This window comes from Halichoeres trimaculatus, unplaced genomic scaffold (assembly GCF_033239565.1).
Source record: "Halichoeres trimaculatus isolate MK-OKI-2021-1 unplaced genomic scaffold, fHalTri1.1 fHalTri1_scaffold_10, whole genome shotgun sequence".
NCBI classification, from domain to species: Eukaryota; Metazoa; Chordata; class Actinopteri; order Labriformes; family Labridae; genus Halichoeres; species Halichoeres trimaculatus.
This window is the reverse complement of record NW_027437187.1, coordinates 13,118,443-13,141,626: the sequence shown is the minus strand read 5'-3', so window position 1 is coordinate 13,141,626 and position 23,184 is coordinate 13,118,443. Positions and strand designations below refer to the sequence as shown.

Below are 23,184 nucleotides of genomic sequence, written 5' to 3'. Positions count from 1 at the left end.
ATTAATGTAAGGAGATGTTAGTGTTATTTTGAAACGCCTGATTGGATACGCCCTCTGCAGTGTCATCACATGATGATCGATTATCTCAGGGGAGCCTCTACAATCTGCACAAGTTAATGCTGCACTCTGCCTGAAACATGTTGTTACAGATGGTAGGAGTGTATGACGTGTTAAGCCAAAAGTTGTTTAGGGAATCGAAAACTGAAGAGCACAAATCAACCACAGTAGCCATAGATTGATGCACACTGACCCCTAGTGGTAAATGTGCAGAAGGGAACTGCAGTGGCCACAAAGCGTGTGAACTGTTTTTCTTTTTTTTTTGAAGATGGCAAGATGGCGTGACAAATACAAAAGCCCTCGCATTCTGTATATGGGAAAGGGAAACTAATGAGACACTTTATGAAGGACACAGCAGCCTCTGAGATCAGTGTGTAAAAGTGAAAAGCAGTGTAAAAACATTATGAGTGGTATTATTAACCTTTACATTGTTAGTGTTTTTTTTTTCCCACTGAAGACAAAATATGATTTTTAATTTTAAGCAGCATGAAAAAAAGCCTCACATTACTGGGGAAATGGAGACTGAATAATTTGTACACAAGTGATTTATACATGACACCAGAAAAGATTGGCTCAAAAGCCCCAGTCAACGCAAGAATCTGGCGCCAGGATAAAAGTTTTTGGATTTATATAATTACAATGTTCCTACATCTTTAACCTTGAAAGTTTCTAATCATTCTGTTACATAAAACTGTCTCTCCCAGACAAATCCAGTCCTTATCAGCTGTCATATCACATCTCACTGGAAAGCATATGAACACAAACTGAGACAATGTGAATAACATCAACGGAAAACAAAGTGTTTCAACAAGAACCATTCTGCTTCAAGGGCACAGCAGTTTGCAAAATGTCAAAGTGCCAAGTTAGAGGACACCTTCATTTTTCTTTTGTGTGAAAAAGAGCTTGAAGGTATGCGAAACATCTATAAAAAAATGTACAATTCAAGTTTAGATTATTTGAACATGCAGCTGACTTCTTCCTCTTCAAAATAGTAAAAAAAACTTCATTTGTTATTAACATAGAGCTGTCAGCAGCTAAGGTAGCTCATAAGGGGAGGGGCAATATTCTTGCTTACCCCATTCTAGGTGTGGGTGATCCTTAACCCTCTCCAAAAGAATCATTTCGACCCTGAAAGGTCTGGAAAAACGATCTTAAGATGTGGAAACTTAGAAACAGACAAACCTTTCAGACATGCAAAGTATTTGTTTTAAATTGCCACTGCTGCATTTATTTTGCTTTTCACATACATGAACCATATGTGCACTGTAGCCAAAAATCCTTGTATTTACAAAAATGAATTCGTTATATACACAAAAGAATTATGGTACAAAAAAAAAATCCTTCAGTAACCCTTACAACAATAACAAGCATATACAAACGGAGCAGTATTTTTGACACCTCGTAAAGTTTTGTGCAGATGTTTGTTTATTACAAGGAAATCAAGTGTTTGTATTTTACAAAACTCAGATGCACATCAAATATGCAAGCTGTGGCCCACATTCCTCCGGATGTATGAGGGTAAAAAAACACAGAAACTTCTCTGAAGATTTATTCGTGAAACCTTGTTTTGTCCACAACACCTCTCCTCACCTTCAGTGCATTTAAATTACCTATTTTACAATAACTACAAATTCAACTTAAGGAAAACTGTCACTGTTGCAAGTGTGTGTTTTTCCTGTCTGAGTAAACTGGTGTGCGATTGTGAATGGCTGAACTTAACTGAACTTTGTAAAAAAGGTTAAGTATTGTAGTGTTGTGTGTGTGTGTGTGTGTGTGTGTGTGTGGAAGATGCCTGATGCAGATTGTCAAAAGTCTGAGACCAACAACTCACAGCTGACCTCAGAGCTGGATGCTGATGTTGAAACATGAACTGTGTCCTCCTGAAAGCAGTTTGTAAGTGTGAATGGTGTTTGGAGAAGATAAATGAAATAAAAAGATCAGAAAAGCAAAAATGGATTCAGCAGTTGAAGAGGTTTTTCACAGTTAGAGATCTCTGATCAGATCAGGCTGGAGAGAAGTACTCAATCTGCCTTCTGACTAAAGAGACAAAGTCTGACAAAACAACTCGTGTCTTAAGTAATGCCTAAAATGAAAAAGTAATGATAAATAATGTGTTCATTTAAATTTTAATCAGGTTATAGAGAAGTGGTAAGGTTTTTAAGCCCAGAGAGTGATTTTAAAGGCCAGGTCACATTTTATATGGAACGCTAAGCAAGATTAATTCAGTCAGCATATTTAAAATAAAGATGACTTCCATCACTGCCCCTCTCAACAGCTTCAAAATACTGGCCGTTCACATCTCCTTAACTCTAGTCTGCACATCTGCAATCCAGATTCTGTTTGAATCAAGGTCTTTGGGGATTTCTTTTTAAAATGAGCAATTACCAAAGGGGTTTTAATGACACTATAGCTGTGAAACAAACCAATCTGTAGTACTTTGACTCTCAGCCCTGAATGTTGCTGCTGTGTGACTCCAAACTGCTGAAACACTCTAACAGGAGCTCAATGACCTGCTACAGTCCCCTCTCTCCATTCCTGAAGATAACAAGTGTATGCCAGCCGGAAAATACGAAGCATGCAAAACTTTCAGCGTCCAAAAGTGTATCCAGAAAAAAAGCTCAGAGTTTGTATATTCAGTGAGTTGTTGTGAGTCTGGTGGTAAACAGAGTTTTGGAGGAAAGAGCCTCAGGAAACCAGTTCACTGTTGGTGAAAAACTGTGTCATCCAGTGATGGTCTGGTACTGCAGGGACCTCTGGACTGTAAAGGTTTATAATCACAAGATTAATAAAAACGTTACTGCTTGACGGGTATGAAGTGCTGTTTACATTTTGCGTTGGTGACACCAGTGTTGTTAAACCATCAATTTAAAAACACAATGGGGAAAAAAATCTGTCAAAAAATACTTTTTGCCAATAGCAGCTAGTTTAATGACCAGTCTTCATGTTAAATTACACTGAAGGACTTATTCCTGTCCTTCGGGCTGGACAAAATGGTAAAATAAATTATTCTTATGCTGGCAAATATACATATATTCTTGTGTTTTTGTACACGGTGTGCGTCTGCTGTCCTTTATCCCAGCAGCAGTCCCGACAGGGCATTCAGGTCTCTCATGTACGGGTTGTCACTGAGGATCCGGTCGATCCGTTGCTTTTGATCAGGAAAGATGTCATATAGCTTCCTCTTCAGCTCAGACGTCTCCCCAGGTGAGCGTTGTGGAGGAGGGGAAGGGGAGGGTGAAGGGGACCGGCGAGGTGGGTGCCATTCAGGTGGACCCGAGTGGGGCCAGTGTGTGGTAGGGTGCGGCGTAAGGGAGGGAGGGGGCCGGGGTGTGCAGGCCTGGGCCCTTGGAGCAGAGTGGACTGCCTGTACGTAAACCGGCTGATGCTGGGTGGATGGACGCAGGTCTGGAGGCCTCTGTGGGGGAGGAGTGAAGGGAGCCCTCCTGACAGAAGAAACAGAGAGAATACAGTGAATAATCCTCCACAACAGCCAACAATAGCTCAGAATTCTTTTAATCATCTCATCAAATATGAGTAGATCTGTAGATATGTGAAGGTTCGCCTGGAGGTCTAGCTTTACGCTCAACTAGAGGCCATTCATACCTGATTTCTTTACGCAGGAAGATGTCCAGATGAGGTCCATCTTTCCCCAGAGGGTCATCAGGGATCATGAAGTGATCCTCCACAAAGGTAAACTGAAGCAACCTGATAGAGAAAGGGAACAGAGACATTTACTCCTTAACTTAGTGAAACACTGTTGAAAAGAGGTCCCTAACTGCCCCCTGTGATGAACTAATGTGAGAGCCTGATGGGATGGGTTTCTTCACTGGGCACTTCTCCTTGTTATAAAAACTCAAGTATCTTGTGTTTTATTTCAAATATTTTATATACATCATATAAAATTTCTCTCCCTAAAAAGGAGCACTAATTATGACAGTTATCAGTTTGATTGTGAGTATTATTGATCTTAACTACATATAAAGGAGCATAACCTTCTAGTATTTGGCACCATGCATCTATAAATAATATTTTCAACAAAACCTCAGCAGATTTGAGTCAGAAATATTCATAACCACAGGGGGAATACAATTCATCAGATGAAAATCACTGCACTTTGAAACGTGTGTTCAGAAAGAGCTTCCCGCAGAGCTGTAGCCAGTCTTTTGTTATTTTATTTTATTTTTTTAATTTACAGCTTTTAACCTGAATTAATTATAATTAACATAAAAGATTTCAGCAAATGTTTTTTTGTTGTGGTATACCAGGAGATGTACACTTACATACCTGGTAAAAGTATTCCTGCAGAAGTAATTGCTCTGGTGTGTCAAACTTAATGAAGCATCAGTAAAAGGATGTGCCCACCAAGGTTATAATAGTTTTGGATTTGTCATTATAGTTTAGTTTTAGTTAGTTTTGACATTTTTTTCCATAACAGTTTAGTTTTAATTAGTTTTGGAGCGGGCATTCTAGTTTTTATTTAGTTTTGATTTTTGCAACAAGGCTTAGTTTTAGTTTAGTTTCAGTTTAATTTTAGTTTTTTCATACCTTATTAACCACGTGCAGGATTCAAAAAGGTCACAGTAAATATTTTGTCATACTGTTTATTTTCAAGTCAAACATAGTGCTCACTGCTTAGTCAATGCCGATACTGAACTGTTGGCTGCTGCCTTAAACACATGAAAATAATATAAACTTAATATAAAAAATATAAACATAAATTGTGTAAAACAAGAAAATATGAGCTTTAATAATTAGAAACTTGGACTCTGTAACAATAAAGTCAGACTCACATGCAGTTAAACTATTACAGATGCTCTGATCATTGCTCCACTACGTTTGGTCGCAGCACAGAGCACAGCCAGTCAGTGCAGTAAACAAGCCTGTCCCAGTACGTCGCTGTGATGGTGCTGTACCGCGCTGACAACTGCTGAAAACTGTCTTAAAATTGGTTGGGAAAATGTGTTGGATTAATTTAAATTCTAAAGGCTATTAATATTGTCAGAAACTATAACTAAGGACATTTTGTCTATCATTTTAGTTAGTTTCAGTTAGTTTTGTGAACACAAGATACAGTTTTAGTTTACTTATCGTTTTTCTTTTCTTTTCTAGTTTTTATTAGTTTGAGTTAACTGCAATGTATTTTAAATTTTAGTTTACCTGTTTAGTTTCGTTTTAGTTAACTATTATAACCTTGATGCCCACTTGATAACCCAATGACATGCTCACTCTATTGCCTATCTGACTCATCTATCTGGGGTGCTTGAGGTAACGTGTTAGGCTGCCAAACTTATCAGTAGAGGGCGTAGTGGACTAGGTTTCCCCACCAGCACTCTTCCTTCTTATCAAAGCACAAGCACCTTGTGCTTATCTCAATCTAGCACTTTTTCCCTGTATAAAAAGGGTTTCAGTTTGATAAATGTCAAATATACAGCTAAACAGAAAAGAAAACCTGAGCCATTAGTAATTTTAGATTTGTCTGTAATGAGTGAATGTATACTTTTGTGTCTAGAGAGTTCATTGTTTTAAAAAGCGTTTTCCTGCACTTTAAAACAACCAAAAAAATCATACAAATATCTTAGTTGCAATCTCATTTGGCTGCTACAAACAAACAAAATCTTTATTTTTTTTTTTTTTACATTGTTTCATTTTACATTAAATAAAATTTCTCTTCTCAAGCATTTACTGAGTTTTCTGTAATTTACTTCTTCTATTCTGTTTCTTTTGATTCAGTTTTTACTCTCTGCTCTGTGCAACAAACACAGTGGCAAATGTAAATGAACAGGCAGTGCATACATATTCTCCTCAATATGTGCCACCCAGCTGGCTTGCTGGACTTTCCACTGGCATGATGGGTAATGGAAAAGTATGACTAACCTGAGTAAATATATCAAAGAAAATCACCTTTCTAGGATGATTCTGCGCCAGGTGTCTGAAGTGTCAACAAAGTCTCTCAGGTTGTCGTTGGTTACAATGATCCCGTCTGTTTTTTCTGCGAGGTGGAGCAGGAACCTGGGAAAAACAAGAGATGGGGCAGATTAGAGACTCAGAAATTTTCCTGCTCAAAGACAAAGAGTCTTATTTTCACCTATAAGACATGACTCGCACACATGGAATGTTTTTAAGTGTGTTAGTATTAGTTACACAAACTAAGACATGAGGCCACTGACTGTCATGGGTTAGGCTTGTGCACAAAATGTCTCATAACAGAATGGTTGAGGCAGAAAAATGTTAATCTGTCAATAGATGAATAACTTGAGGCCTCTGTGTGCTCGTACCTGTCGTCATGTGAAGATATCCTTTGGCCACAGACTTCTCTGGAGGGTGTGAAGGAGAGCAGTCTCAGGTCTTCAAGTTGGTTTAAAAAATGTTGTTCTGTAATAAAACATTAATAATTTGCATTAATATAATACAACAATAAAGTAGAGCAGCAGATACTACAGGTCAAAACACACATAGAGACCAACTCAGAAGCTTATTTCAAGTTTAAATATTTTCTGGTTTCCATTTGCATGACACTAAAACTTGGTTTAGCTATCACTTTGTAAGGTCGTGTGTCAAATACTTCGTAAGTTAAGTCAGAGCATGACTCTTGTATCAGCTGTACCAACTACTGCCCTGTTTACATGTCAACAATATGTTTACCTGTTGTGAGCCGGTCTCTTTTCTGACGCCACTGGGGAACGAATACAGTGATCTCCCTGTGGCCCCGCCTCCAAAATGTCTCCACAGCCAGCGCAATTCCTCTACAGGAGAAGAACCGATGCAGACCGTGACTGGAGGAGAAAAGAAGAGGGAAAGAGAGGAGAAACAGAGAGGATGAGAAATATGGAAATAAGTGCAAGTTGATTTATTTGGAGAAAGTCTGCAAGACAATACCAGTAAGCTACAGGGATAACTCCAAAATAAAGGTTTTATGTAGATGGAAGGTACTGATGTGAATCAGCATAGGAAGATGAAGAGGTGGATTGAAGATCGTGAGGAAAAAAAATAAGATCACAAATGGACCCATTTTTGGAATCCCAATCCCACATTTATGACAGCAACAGTTACAAGGTAATTAAGTATTCAACACTAGCTCGAAGCTACAGCATAAATAAAAAACAAAGCAAAAAACAGTAAAGGGTGCCGATTTCCTTAATTTTGTGTGATCGGTGATCAGCCCATCCTTACATATGAAACTGATCTTATATACCTGTGGAAAGGTCTGACAGCCAGCCATTGTTGCTTTTTGCTCTGAGACCTAAAACTCAGGACACTTTATTGGTTGTTTAAGTTAAAACATAAAGATTTTATTGTTTCACAGGTATTGTTCAGTAATTTTCAATAAAATAAGATTGGAACATTGAAGGTATATGCTGTCAGCTAGATCGGCGAACAGTAATCGGCCAGTAAACTGTGATTGATGCACCTCTAATTCTTTGATAATTGCACCAACTGGATAAACTGGAACAATATTTTCTCTGACTCTATACCCAATCATTTTCTAACACCTGATACATCCCAGTATCAGATCATACTTAAGAGTCGTCACAGCATTAGCTAAATTAGAGTGTCTGTGGTGACGCCAGGGGTCTACGCACACACGTCAGACGGCTGCAAAATAAAAACTGGTAGCTAGGTCAGAAACCCACAGAGCAAAACAAACAAACACAAGAGAGGTGAGAAACTCCCTGAGAGCTGCTGAGAGCCTCGCTGGGCAGGAAGTGGCTGCTGCTGCAGACACCGTGGCATTTCATTTGTTGATGACGGCTTTAAAAAGAACATTTACTTATATTTACAATCTGTTTAAAGAAAATACTGAAAATATAAAAATATAAATAAAATGACATACTGCTATTTTTTTTCTCAACACAAGCACTAAATCATAAAATGCAAATTCTCTGTTATTGTAAAATTAGCATTTGTAATAATAATGTAACACGCATGCTATCAAAGTCTGCATATATCACAAATAAATCAGTGATTGTTGCCCAATTTTCTTACTGGTTAAATACACAATTTTGGAATTGGGGCATGTCTACTTTTCTTCTCATGATATCACTTTTTACTGTCTTCGCTGAAACGGTCGTCTTTGACAGCACTGGAGAACATTTCTAACTTTACTTTCAATGTATTGTGCAAGCTGTGCCAGCAGAGTTAGCAGAAAAACAACAATTAGACAACCTGATAGAGGCTAATCTTTGGACTTCACTGAGAATAAAGTAGTGAGTTGAATGTAGTTTACAACACTTCAGCAGGATTATAAATCCTGCTTTGCATCCGGGTCTTCTTAACTCACCATGTCAGAAATCTATTTTCAAGAACCACCTGTTAACTTACGATGCACAATACTGTAATTAATTCATTTAAACAAGATGCTTATCAATGTGTCTACATTTTATGGGTTAGAGGCCTGGCCCTAATGGTCATGCTTTCACTACATTTTTATTAGTGCTGTCAGGCGATTAAAAAAATTAATCTAATTAATTACAGGATTTGTAATTAATTAATCTAATTAATCCCATTTTAATCTCATATCTGCTTAAGGTCCCAAAATAAAGAATTTGAATTCCAGGATATTGACATTACATTAAAAGACATTAAAAAACATTTAAAAATAAGGTGGGAATATATACAACACAATTTTTAGGTACCCTGAGGCATAAGGAACACATGAAAAAAGTTTTATGGTTCTGTCTTTACAAAATCTACACATTCCTGCACCTAAGATAAGCTGATTTGATTTTTAGGACGGTTTTTGCTTCGGTCACATTTTTACTCGATGTGGACTCAATTTTCGCAATATGAACTTCTATACTTCTATGAGGTCAGGAGAACCAGGGCTAAAGGCTAAAAACTGTGAGGAACTATGTACAAAACACTTTTTTTAAGTCTTGGATCAAAGAAAAGTGAAGTATTTTCAGTTTTACATGCTCTGAACACACAAACTGTTGCTCATTGGTGCAGAGGAGCCCCAAGCTGGAACATGACACCAGGAAGATGGAAAGAAATTTTCAGAGAATTCTTTAGATTTAAATACAAGACATTTATCGATCATTCAGGGCTTGTTTGATGCAGTAGAGAGTGTAGAATTAACTGTTTTTTACAGAATTGAGCTAGAGCAAACGGTTGATTTTCTGCAGATTTTCAAAAAGGACGTGTGAATAAACGAGATGTGGACGGCAGTCTCCTTAACAGCACTTTCTCTTGCCCCGGTCTAAAGCATGTTGCTGACGTCAGGTGTGATACATTCAGGGACCGTTGGAAATGTGAAAATCTGACGAGAACACCACTTTTTCCATGTGGGACAAACGGTTTGTAAATGCCAGACATTTGTAAATAAGTGCGTCTTTGAACGCCCCGCAGGTTTGGGATCCAAATTAATCTGCGTTAATTTCTAAGACACGTTAATTTGAGTTGTAATTAATTAATCTAATTAACGCGTTAAAATGACAGCCCTAATTTTTACATTTTATAGTCAGATGAAGTTCAACCTGGCAATCAGTTAACCTTTAGATGAACTGGATTACTTTGAATTCAGGAGAGAGGCAGACAAGCATGAAGAACAGCAGGTAATAAATCCAAACCAAAATGTTGCCTGCATCAACTTTGTGGCATTTGTTTGCCTATTTTCATAATATTGACTCATGTGAAGGCATGTCAAATACTCTTTGCATGCAACACAGACACATTTTACATAGTATTGGAATTTGTGCCATGTTGGAATACAGCTAAAGACTGAAAGAGAAAACAAAAATGCACTCTGATAAGAAAGTGGATCATTATGCTGGGAGTCCATTCAAACTTCATGAATGGAGTTTCTGTTCATTCATATTTCTTTTTCCTTATCATGTGACAGTCTGTTGGTTATGTCTCAACCTGAGACTTTCCAGTAAACTGGGTCACCTATCTATCATGGATCTGGCCTCAGAAGAGCTCTGGTAAGAAATGCCCCAAAATAATCTGTCTGTGTTGCTGTGCTGCTACCGCAAAAAGTTTTTTCTTTAGCAGGTTTTTAGAAAAGTGATGCTGATCTGGCCAAAGAAGAAGTGTAATGCCCCGAGAAGTGAGGTAATGAGCTGAAGTTAGACGGTTTACTGCAGCTGTTGATGCAGTTACATTTAGGTGTAGGTAAGAGTTGCATAACTGTGGCTTAACTTGTGAAATCTTGTGAAAAATTTTAACTCAGCTCTTAAAAAAAGATGTAAAGAAATGCCCCCAAGAGTCCATTCATGTTTTCAAAGTCAAACATTTCACACTTAAGATGTCTTGTTTAGTTAAAAAACACAAAATAGTCAATTTTCCCTTCTTAAGTTACAGAAATGTTCATAGGCTTGAAGGAGAAAATTCTTGATTTTTTTTCTTTCATTAAAAATTAGTCAAACTTAAAAATCAAATATGTAAAAGAGTTTTTGAATCATTTACAAATTGTGAATTAATCTTATTGAAACCAAATTAGATTTTTTGGAGAAGAAAAAACATAAATAAGTGTAAATCCAAATTCAAAGGAGCTGTGAGGAGTTTCAAAGTGATCTTGAAAAAGTCTCCCCTCTAGATATATGCCTGATCATAATCCACACTTTAAAAGAGATAAAGGTAAGAGATCTGTGTTTTTCTCTGCTGAAGACCATTTCTGTGACTAATTTTGTAGTGATGGTGAACACAAGAGCCTAACTGTCAGACAGAAAAAGGACAAAAGAGCAGAAGAAAGCTAAATGGGAGAGTGATTCTAATTAGCCTTTAGCTCAGGCTTTATCACTCTATAACACAGGGGCTAAGCTGTTTGTGATAATTTTCATGCCAACCCACAGTCAGCAGTTATTCTGAAGTGGTTTGTCCAAACTTGAGAGTCAATAAAATGAAGAGTGAGGTTACGTTAGCTCTGCTTGGTAGATGACTGGCAGGACATAGCTAACCAGGATTTACTAATGTTACACATTATGAACATGTCTCAGAGCATCGGACAGCCAGCTGCTCTAAATATAAACGGCTACTAAACTACTTACAAACTGACAGTGTTTACTTGTTGTCACATTAGCCTACAGATACGTCAGAGCACTGGGCTGATGATGTCACAATAAATGGCTGGCTGCTCCAATGTTTGCTTGGTGTCACATTTCAAACCTAGCGCTGCATAACTGTACTGATAAATACCTTGCCTCAGCGCGTTGTATCCAGTAAAAAGTTGTCTTGAACAAAGAAAATTTGTTTCAATCCGATCTCCATTTAATTCTGAAACAAACACGCTTCACTACACTGGGCTGGGCGATATGGCCTAAAAAATAAAATCTAAGATTTTTTCACAAAAAATTCGATTTTCGATTTTTTTCCTTTTAAAGAAAACAATAAGTACAAATGACAGAGATAACCCAAAACCAGTTTTGTTTTAATTTTGTCAAAACCGTAATAATTGAATTTTCAGCTTTTCTTCTGTTTCAGTAACTTCACTTTGTACTTTTAAAGGAGGCAGACTTATTTACATTCGCATTCAAAGCTGCACCATTTTGTAAATTTTGAATTTAAAAATACTGCAAGGAAAAGCATGTACAGCACTGTTTCAGTGCACTACAGCACTTTTTAGTTATACTCTCCTTTTAAATGATTAAAAAAACACTTTGCTTCTGTCTAGTATTATTTTTTTTAAAGCTGTAGCCTGTTTATCCTTTAATTTTAATACAAACAAATAAGTAAAAATAAATGCTATTTATTCAAGTGTGGACTCATAAAATTCATGCCTCCCTCCATAAGTCAGTGCCCTGGTCGGGGCACCCCAGACTAAAAAGTCTGGTCCGCCCCTGCTTAACAGAGCGCACCTCGATACTAGTTCATAGTGCGCATAGTGCGCAATACCGGGGAGAAAAAAAAACAATTTTTTTCATTTTTTAAATCGTCCACAAGGAAAAATTCGAATTAATCGATATAATCGATATATCCCCCAGGCCTACTTCACACTAAAAGTAATTTATGACAGTGTGAGGAGACTCTGGGCCACAAGGTGGCGAGGGAGTGAGTAATTAAAACAGATCCTCCTCATAGCATCCTTTAACATCCAGGGCATAATATTATGTATGAACATTCAAAATACTTTTCACTCTAACTCAACAGAATCAAAGTGTTTCTGGTAGACATGTGTAGAGCTGCATAGACTTTCTTCTTCATGAGAGCATCAAAGTGCTGCTCTGTCTCGCACTAATCATCCCAGAACCTGCACGGGACATGAATCTGATTGAAAACGTCTTTGCTGTGGTATTACAGAGTACAGACTGACAGACAGAAACACACAAACTACACATCTAGATCACTGTCAGCTTGTGGTTAGAGCTGTTATGAAAACTTAGGGAAGTTCCCTAAACGTTAAAAGAGAAAGTGATGAATGACACCACGGCAGTGAGGGATTGTGTAACTGTTTCTATCACCGTGGTAACCTGATAAGGGGGAAAACAAACCTGAGCTCATTAGAATAACTTTACATAATTGTGTAACCTTTTGTAAAATCCCAACAGATTATTAGGTTTCCAAAACAAATGAATAACAGAAAAACTGCAGAGTTTATGTCTTAGTAAAAAAAAAAAATCCTGTCAGACTTAATGAGTCTGAAATAAGTCTTTTTAAGATATTAAAAGACCAGTAAGATGGCTGAATTACTAAGAGTACAAGAAAATATGCCAAGGGGATTAAAACTAAAATTGTTTGTTAGGTTTCTTGAAGTACATATTTGGTTTATTGCAATTCAGTCTTTTACTCAGGGATGCACTGATCCTGATCCTGGTGTTGGGTATAGATCAGATCCAGCCCTTCAAAGCTGGATTGGGTATCAAGAGGAACGACTGGAACTTGACACTATGAGTAAATTATGATTTTGTCGGTCTAAAAGTTTATGCTTGAATGGTAATTTCTGTAAGTTCTGACGCATTTTTTCCAAACTCCTGCTAAACATTTGAAAACCTTAAGGTTTAAACAAATATCAACTTCAGTTAATTTTCTGTGCACATTTTTTGGTTTACTCAAAACATTACCAAGTATATCTCATAGTAGGGCATTCAGGTTATAAGACCTGAATTATATCGGTATTGGTTGATACCCAGAGCCCAGGTATTGGTATCGGGACCAGAAAAATTGGATGGTGCATCTTTATTTTAATATTTTTAAAAAAGTGATTTCTAGACTTATGAGGTGAATGTGGCTTATGTCATGTCTAGTAAGACAATTCTAAAAATAAGACAACACTTTTAGCTTTTTGCAGTGAACTTAATAAATTAATTGACTTCAAAGATGCATTATAAATTACAAAAGTAGCTATTTTGTTGTCTTTGTGGAAAGAGCGCAAGAGGAAGGAAATTATGGTTTCAATTTAGTTGTCTTTACTCACTCGAAACTTTACAACAATGATGAAATCTTTTCTTCCCTTCCAGATGACAGATTTCGAGTTAACCCATACCCGGGCTTTACTACACACTTCTGGTAAGCTGTGTGGGCGTATGAAGAGTGGGAGTGACACAGAGCATGAAAGGAAGTAATTGCTAAAGTGAGAAGTCAAGACAAGGTCGTACAGGACAAAGACAATGACGGCAAACAGCTGAGTGAATGAAATTTAAAAAAAAAAAAAGAAAACATCTGGCAGAAAAGTCTTTCTTGCACAATTTCTGCATAAAACTGAAACTACAATCATGGATTTTTACTAGAAGAGGCCTGCCTTCTCAAAAACACCCCCATAGTGCACCCCCGCTCCCTACTATCAACTTTTTACACATGCTTTCACAAGCCGCCAACACACACACACACACACACACACACACACACACACACACACACACACACACACACACACACACACACACACACACACACACACACACACACACACACACACACACACACACACACACACACACACACAGGTGATGAGTGAAAAATGACCTGAAAGTGTGGGAGAGGTTTTGTACCTACACAAAAAGGTCTTCAGCTCTAACATACATAGCATGCAGAGGTTTTTTTTTTGAGTGTATGACTGAGAGTGTGTGACCTTATCTTATGATAACAGAGGTGTTTATTGGAAAGATGAACAAAAAACGAAAACATGGTGTGTCTGCAACGTGCAGCAAAATATTAATCATCATAGAAGCCAAAAGTGTGCGTCAACACTCATGATGTGTGCAGTAACCTCTTAGTAATGGTCAGAGGAACTGATGACTGAGTTTCACTCACAGGGAGGCTACGGCTAACAACTGAACCCTTGTTGACACCTGTCTTCTGGCCTATAACTTGCAAGGATGCCCCACCACTATTCTGGTTCAAGGGGTCATTTTGGCAGTGGACTATATACTTAACCTTCTGTCTATGTTACGGGGAGTAAAGTTAGCATTAGACAGGTCAGGTGTTTTTAAACGTTCCAGTGTATTTTGATTAAAAAAAAATAAAACAAAAGAAGAAAAAACATGAATAATTCAAAAACAAACAAATAATTCTAAAATAATATCCAGAACATACGTTTCACCAACAATCTGTAATTTTCTCAATTAAAGGTCCCATATTATGCAAAAATCACTTTAAGTCTTTTAGTGAAATTTGTGGGTCTTTGGCTTTCCTCCCAGCCCACAAAATGTGATATTTAATGACAAAACCTGTACTTGTTAGTGCTTGTGAATGTAAAATCCTGACCTAAAACGAGATGTTTGGAATTTTGTGGATTTGCTGACATCAGCAATTCCCTTTTTTGACCAATCAGGAGCAAGTCTGACCTGACTGGTCCACCGGAGCAGATACCCCTGAAGCCCCTCCCCGCCCACTCCCCTCCCCGCTGCTGGAGAGAAATCTCTCCAGCAGCGGGGTGGGGTATGCTTAAATTGAAGAGCCATCACTGCTTTGTTTTTGGCTGTAAACAGTCACATAGTTCCATGCTCAAGCTTCCCATCTTGAAAGAAGACAAGACTAAGTGGCTAGAGTTCATTTATCAAGGAAATGTGCCAGCTACACTCAGTAAACCTGTGCATGTGTGTGCTAGTCACTTCACGGCCGACTGCTTTTCCAACTTTGGACAGTACAACAGCGGGCTAGCGAATAGACTGGTCCTGAATCCAGGCGCATTACCAACCATCCACAAAAAAACCTCGGACCCTTGAAATGTGAGTATTTTAAATGCTGTGTGCTGTGGAGCAGATGTAAGAGCTTTTCCTCAGTGTCCCCCCTGTCTCTGTGTTAGCTTCAGGATGCTAACTTTAGCTGCAGTTAGCCTGTTGTTTTAGTCTGAAATGCTATGGTAAACGAGCTTTGCTATTTTCCAAACATTGTGACGCTGAAGAGCAGGGCGGGATCAGCAGTGGTTCATTTACATATGAAGCCACGCTCACTAAATCAGACCGTTCTGAACAGAGGGGCTATGAGAGCCTGGAAACAATGCTGCTGTGCTTGATTTATTGGCTTTTTGGACCAAAACATGTTACTACCATTTCATGAAGACATCAATGATTCATATTAAACTGCAGAAAAGGAGCAGAATGTGGGACTTTTAATGTATGAACTGAAAAGAGACTGAAAGAAACTATGACATAAAATATCAAACAACTCCTCCTCTGAGCTGATCTTAAATAATGTGTGCTTCCTATGCTTAAAAAAGAAAGAAGATTAAAAAAAAGAAAAGAATTCCCCCCATTAAAACCCCCAGTGCTGTCTGTCTGACACATTCAAAGCGATGCATCCTCACCACACAGATCTGAGGTCTGAACGATATTTGCTGTATGCTTTTTCATGCTGGTTACTGTGTTAAACGTGCACCTAACATCTTTTGCAGATTTGAATCCAATAAATCTTGAAAACACCTTTCATTTTTTGTGTGTACTTGCACATGTGTGTTTGTGTGTGTTTGCAGACTCACGCCATGGCCACGTTGCTCCCGTCGATGATGATGTGTCTGAGCTCCGGGCGTCCTGGCTCATTGGGCAGCTTCAGAGAGTAGGGTGTCTTCAGTGACTGATGGAAACGAGCCAAACCGGTCACTGGGGGTGCTGGGGGGTCATTTGCAGGAGGAGTCCTTCCAACCCCATGAAATCCCATGTGTCCAATAGTTTGATAAGGAGATGTGGAGGGCCGGCTGATAGGCTGAGCTGCCTGTAGAAGACATAACCAAAAAAAAACGGTTTTGAATTTTTTTCTCATAAAGAATGCAAAAAAATGATATGTAAAGTACCATGACTCTGAAAACTTTCCTGACTTCCCTCTCAAAGGAGTGAACCAACCTTGAACAGTTTACAACACTCAGAAAGGAAGAATATCTCAGCTTGCCTCCTCACACAAAGAATCTCACTTACTAAAATCATTGAACAAAGTAAAGCCCAAACATCCTGGAAAACTTCAGTGAACCACTAAATGTGTGTAATACTTACACTTGGGGTTGAGGCTAAAGAGGTGGTGGTAGCTGTAAGCCACTGAGGCGTGCTGCGCAGTGCCGTCACATTCTCAACCCTCACAGATCCCCCTAAAGTCTGAGTCCCTCCTCGTGCCAGGAAGTCTCTCTGTGAGACACTTCCCCCTCCTCTGGCCAAGTACTCCGTTCTGGATCCTGACTGGGAGTCAAGATGTGGCACTGTCATCATCCGGGATGCCCGACTGTCTGCTGTTCTAGTGTTTGTGGTGATGATGTCATCGTCGATGGTGATAACTTCATAGTTTCCCATTCCTCCTTGAGCACTCGAGCTCCTCTAAATAACAAAACACACGAAACATTTTTCTATTTATTAATAGTTTATGACATCCTACATCTAGTGGCAGTTATCAGTCATCAATGTGAAAGCAGTGACAAATTATTTTCGCAGCCTTCCTCTCATCCATACTGTTGAGTCAAAGGTGAGATAAATTACTGATGTGATGAAGCCAGCTGGATGAGCTGACAAAAAATGAGGTGACAGAACTTGAAATTAAAACTAAATAAATATCTAAGACCTGGTTCAATGAATCACAAGATACCTGTAGAGATTTGAGTTCAGGGTAAAGATTAAACCAGTAGAGAAAGCCTTTCAAAACCTTAACCACAGTTCGAGGGAATGAATTAAATATTTGAAGGCAATAACTGTGTAACCTGCACAATCATCCTGTGAAGAGCTTTACCTTATGAGTCCTGGTTTCCTTGCACCGGGCAACAGTAGAAGAAGAGGATGATGTGGAGGAAGAGGTGGAGGAGGGAGTGTCAGGAGAGCGCACAGAGTTCAATCGTCTCTCTCTTTCCCCTCCTTTTGCCATTTCTTCACAGCGCTTTGTTTCTTCCACAATTTTTTCCAGAACCAGGAAGGTATCTTCTGTCTGTCCCGTCTCTTTGACCACACGTTCCACCACTTCCTGCTGGTAGCCCATGGTTCTGAAGAAACCAGTATCATTTGTCAAGCATAAGAAGTTATAAAGTGAAAGACTAGGCTGCACTTTTTTTAAAGCTAAACTCAAATACTGCTGTTCTGAACTTCTCCTAGTATGGTATGACAGGACTACATAATTCAGGTACCGTGTCATATTTAACAGCTTTCATGAAACACTGATTGTTTTCTGTGCAAAGCTGTAGAACTGTTTTTGCTTTTACCTGAAGAAATTGACCAAACAACGAAGGTTAGTTTCAGGGCTGACTGCCTCCCCGTCATCCGAGGCTCCTTCACTTGAGTCCAGCACAATTGGGCCGACTGTGTTTGCTTTTGATGAAGAGGAGACTGATGAAGAAGCAGAGGGGGTTTTGGATCTACAGCTGCTGCTACTCCCCCGTCCATCTCTGTCTCTTTGCCTCTCCCGCTCTCTCGCCCTCTCAGGCGACTCGTCCCTTCGCTCCAGAGAGTACTGTCTCTTTGTATCTCGAGTCTCGCTCTCAGATGAGCGCCGTTTGTGTGAGGGCCGAGTACCATTTAGCAGAATAGCTTCAGACCCTGATCCTATTGCTCCTCCTGCTTTTTCTCCTCCGCCCAAAGATGCTGCTTCGGCTCCTCTGTCCTCAAAGCTGGTGTCCAGAATGCGGTTGGAGAGCTCTGTCACGGGGGTGCTGCTTTTTGAGCGATCCTGGTCAACCTCTGCCATACTGGGGTGAAGTGTTTTGTTCATCTGAGCCTAAAAAGGAAACAACAAAAATCAGCTCAGTAAAGAAAGAGCCTTGTAAGTCCCCTGAACACTTACTACGGTCCAGATGCAGAACACATTTCTTTATCTGCACACAGTTCTCCAGAGTTTCTGCTACATAAGGAGAGGTAGGTTTTCTTTGCCTGCTGACATAATCCCCAACTTTGCAAAATGAAAAGTATTTACCTCTATCACCAGATCCCATAGTTACCAGACATGATTTATCACCAGAACTATTTCACTGTGTGACCACAAAAGTTTGAAGACCAGCAGGAAAACTTCAACATATCAGAGTGGCACAAGATAGAAAACAGAAGTCTCTAGTTTTTGTGGTCAGAGAAGAGTGCAGTTGTTAGAATTGAGAGTTTTCGGCAGAAAAAAGAAAACAAAACCTTGTTTTGACTAATACAAAGGCCATGTTGCAGCCAAGGACAAACAGACCTTCACAGCAGGATTGAAGACAGTACAAAGTATTAAGAAGGTCTAAACAAGCATTATGCTTGCAGTAGTTTTGTTAAGTGCAAATGTTTATTATTATTAGCACAAGAAGACATTTGCACAACTTTGATGACCAAAAAGCAGAGCACTTTTATCTTTTTATCAGGGCTACAACCAGACTAACTCAGTCGGTTATAATAACATTCAAAAGTGGATCAATTATAGCAACTGTGGCAAAAAATGCTTGTTTGCCATCTTGAGCATTTATTTAAGTTTTTGTCCTGGAAACACAACAAATGTCTCTGAGATCCTATACAGCAGCACACTCACAGTGGATATTTTACCAGATTTCATTTCTGCAAACACACTCATTATATAGTTTGTGCTGCAACAAGTCTTATTCAATCAGCTTACAGCTTAATAATATCCAATACTGACGTTCACATGCTCACACTTTGTCCCTTTGAAACAACAAGATGAAAAATAAGAGCTATCATTTTACTTTTATCGTTTTTGAATCAAGAAACTCCAGTTCTTAGGAAAGCCCTTTTCAAAGAGAGCCTCTGAAATATAACTGATGACGCATCCCCTGAAAAACAAATAGAATTTTCTGGATCAACAGTCCTTAAAATGACACTATTTACGGTCGGTGGCCTATTAAGACCGCTAAATTCTGTCAGGGGTCCTTATTTTCTGCAGTTCTTCCTCTGCAACTGTTATTTGTAACATTTTCACGAACAGACTTTATGCTTGTTTCTCAGTTGATTCAATTTTTTTTCAACACAAAAACAGTTATGATGTTCAACCTAACTTGAAAGGCACCTGATCAAAGTAAATGTTCAAACCTCTTTACACCCAACTGTCAAAGATCAACTTTTGCCAAACTGATGTTCCAAACTTTTTACTGTTCATGATTTACTGGAGGTAATCACAGTCCCATAAGCGTGTTTTGAGGGACATTAAAGGTAAGCTCTGATAAGAACCACTTACCAGGGAGGACGTGTTGGTAGTAGTGGGGCTATGAGCCAGTCCCAGTAACTCTTCTTTCAGAGCACTGGGCAGCAGGAGAAGCTCCATAGTGTACTTGTCATCTCTTTCTTCAACAAAGGACTTAAATGCTCGTTTCACTGCTGGCTCTCTGTCGCTCGGTAGACTCCGCTTCTCCTGGATGCAACAATGACACAGTGTTATATTTTCAAGCTACTTTAGACTATAACTGGGGTACAAATTGTGTTTGCTTTGCAACTGTTTGGTCCAATAACACAAGGAAAATACAACCTTCCAACATGATTGTGTGACCACAAATTATTATGCCCCCACCTGGAATAGTGCTACAAATTGTTGAACTCTGCTCTGGGCCATAACTACAGGTTCAGCCCGACCCAACAACCGCAGGCGGCCTGGCTCAGCCACTAAAACCTCAGCGCTCGTGTCCCGTATGAGCCTGTCGAGAAAGAGACCTCGCGCGCCAGCAAAAATACAATGCATATCCACAGGGTAGCGCTCTTCCTTCTGCAGTTCTGGATCACAGAGACCTCGGACATATTCCTGTACAGAAAAGAGAAATGAAACTGTAACACATTCAAAAGCCAAAAACATCCTCAACGACAAAATAATGACTTTTTTTTTTTCATACGACAAAACAAAATGGAAAAATAACACAAAATGTTTTTTTCATTTTGAGAAAAAACTGAAATATTGAAAGAGAACATAAAAGTTATACAGACTCTGCCACTTAAAAGCACATCCTTAGTACAAATTAGCAACTAAAGATGATCAAGTAAATCACACGGGGACTTAATATCTTTATCAACAGCCCCGAATCACACAAATTTTAATAACACAAGCTTCTGCAAATCTATCTCTGACTCAGACAAAAAAAAAAATATATATACACATTTAGGTGATGAAACATCATACACGTGTTTATCTCACAGAGTCATTGCCTAAACTGCACGTTTCTTAGTTCAGGACCTCATTTACTGTAAAGTAACCGAGCTGACCGTGCTGAAACTAAACACCTGTCATTGATTCAGGGAATCTCCTGGCTCAGGGAAATGTACCGATGAATCAGCTGCATGTGGGTGTGGCACCGTGCTCAGAGGTACGCTGTCACAGTTCTCAAGTAATTATGTAAAAAAAGAGGATCAGTGCTGAGAATAAACAGTGACTCAATAGTGACGCAGAGGAAGTTCAAGAAAGGATGTAAGACTTGTAGGTGAAAAAGATCACAAATATTTGGGAGTGGCTTCTAAAATGGACAACTCTTTAAGAAGTTTCCAAGAGATCAAGAAGTTTCTTCTTCTTTGTTGTTACTTCAACACACTCAGGGAACCAAACTTGTAAGACCACCAAGAAAACTGTTTAAAATGATTGACCCACTGGTTCTGTGAGATAAACAGATTTATTAAAGGGAAAAAAAAATGACTGAAACGGTGCTAATGTGGAGTATTTTCTTCCTCCATGTGAAGTTACAGCATTTAACAAAAACAAAAGAAAAAACGAAAAAAAAATCAAAAAAGGGTAGCGTGGGATTCACAGCAGTGATTTCCCAAACTAGAGGAAGCACCGACGAAACTTAGTATTGTTACACAGACAGACATTTATGACTGTGTTCTCAGTCACATGAGCTGACAGAGAAATGCCCATTGCTACATCTCATTCACTGCTGACTGGCAGAGCCTGGAACAGCTGGTTGTAGGGACAGTAACTTTTATACAGAGGAAAGACTCATGACACATTGCAGAAGTGTGAGATCATTTTCATAAGGGAAATCACAGCGAGAGAAGTTCATGCTACAGAAGTTCATTTCAGTGTAGAGGGCAATCATCTGCATCATGTTCAGGATTAAAACACCTATGCCTCCAATATTTATTAGGACTGAGTTTTGGATGTTCCTTGTAAAAATATCAACACGTGGAATACATTTTAGGGTGACCTGTTCCCAAATAAGAACAATGTTTTCAACCGATATAAACTCTACAGGCAGCATGACAAGTGCAATCACTCTCTACTGCAGATTTAATCAGCAAATTGCATAACCGATACTAGTGCAACAAACAGTCACCAGTTGATTACTACAACCTCACTCTCACACCTTATCACAAAAATTGAGCAATAAGAAGAAACTTCTAAATTTTGTAATATCAACGCACATATCCTGGAAGAACATGTAAGGACAAACAGCTCAACTCATACATGTTAATCTTCTGACATATAATATTTATTTACACATCTGTCTGATTACCAGGCAATTTTAGCATGTGTCTATATTAAAATGTGCTACAACCCCTGACTGGTAATTGTGAAACTTAAGTAAACCAATTATGGTTTCTTGACCTCTAGTGCTGAATTATAAAGATGTTAAGGCATTTTAGAATGTGACAACCATAACAGTGGCAATATGTATAGGGAGGCGTTGCTTTTTATACAATGTTAAATCTAAATTGGGGTGTCAGAAATGTAGTTTTGTACCACAGAGGTGGCTGTTGTTAAAGCATAGCTGTTCGTAATTTAGCTTCATCTTGTATACAACTTTAATACAGCTGTCAGTTATGCAGCAGCTATTGGAAAAAGGGGAATATTTCAGAGTGTTTCTATCCTAAATGAATAAAATCTGTTTCATCTTTGAACTTGTCTAATTAAGATATTTTGTTGAGTTGTGGTGTAAACCAGCAGATATTAGAGGCAATCACAAGGCACTGACACACCTGTTCACCAGCCACATTCAGACAGACGAGGCGGTTGCTAGCGTGGTTGTGATTTGTTGTTCTTTTGAAGACAACACTGCTTCACTGAGGCCTGGCAGTTACCAACAAAATTGAAGCGAAAGCATGTATCTGGAGCTCACCTTAGCCTTTGACACGTCCTCTCTGTTACCCCTGAGCTGCAGCCATATCTGCCGTGATGTTTTGCCACAGTGCGGCTGTCCCGTGTGGTCCAACAGTCCAATTATTGTGAACGTTACTTTGAAAACCTGCTCCACTCGAGGCTTGGCACATTTCAGCTCCTCTTCTTTATCCTCTAGCACTGTAAACTCGTCCACAGTAGGGGTCTCTTGCTGCTGCCTCCCGGCTGACGCAGGTAGCCTGCTGGTCGGCAGCTCCGGACACGTTAGCTCGGTGACTCGTCTCATTCCGAGGAGGGGCCGCGTTGTTGACATTCCGCCTCTCGGTCTCACCGTCGTTCCTGACAACAGCGTCTCAAAATTCGGACATTTCGGTGCTATGGAGAGCCCCTGTGTTTTTCATGGTCTCTTTTGACGTGAACTCGGAGTTTATAAAGTCTAACGACATCAACTCAGAGGTAGAGCTAGCTTCATACACTCGGAAGCCCCGAGTGACGTATCCGGAAAGTCCCAGTGTTTGCGTCATCAAAACCCGACAGCAAAGTGTACTCCTCACCATAGATATAAACACTAGGGATGTTTTCAAAACCGCCTACTACATACTACATGTGAATGTAGTATACTGCATTCTGCCTACTGCATGTAGTATGTTGTCGTTTTGTAGTACACTACTCTTGTTTTAAGTTTTGGAAGGTGGAACAACAGCTGATGAATTTTTTATACCTTTGTTAAAATGTACAAAGCAAACTATAGTTTGAGTAGATCAATTTATGGGTAGA

General features: G+C 39.1%; 1 protein-coding gene across 1 annotated transcript; it reads right to left on the bottom strand.

The window, feature by feature from the left end:
* Positions 1–1,276: 1,276 nt before the first annotated feature.
* On the bottom strand, positions 1,277–22,927 carry n4bp1 (nedd4 binding protein 1). Its single transcript, XM_074678004.1, has 12 exons — positions 22,409–22,927; positions 19,879–20,106; positions 19,549–19,722; positions 17,600–18,111; positions 17,137–17,383; positions 16,416–16,730; positions 15,908–16,140; positions 6,700–6,830; positions 6,333–6,429; positions 5,959–6,066; positions 3,661–3,762; positions 1,277–3,500 (listed from the first exon to the last, which is right to left on the bottom strand). Exons 1-12 carry the CDS (start codon positions 22,718–22,720, stop codon positions 3,128–3,130), a joined length of 2,832 nt encoding a protein of 943 aa, XP_074534105.1. The 5' UTR covers positions 22,721–22,927; the 3' UTR covers positions 1,277–3,127.
* Between the last annotated feature and the right edge of the window lie 257 nt (positions 22,928–23,184).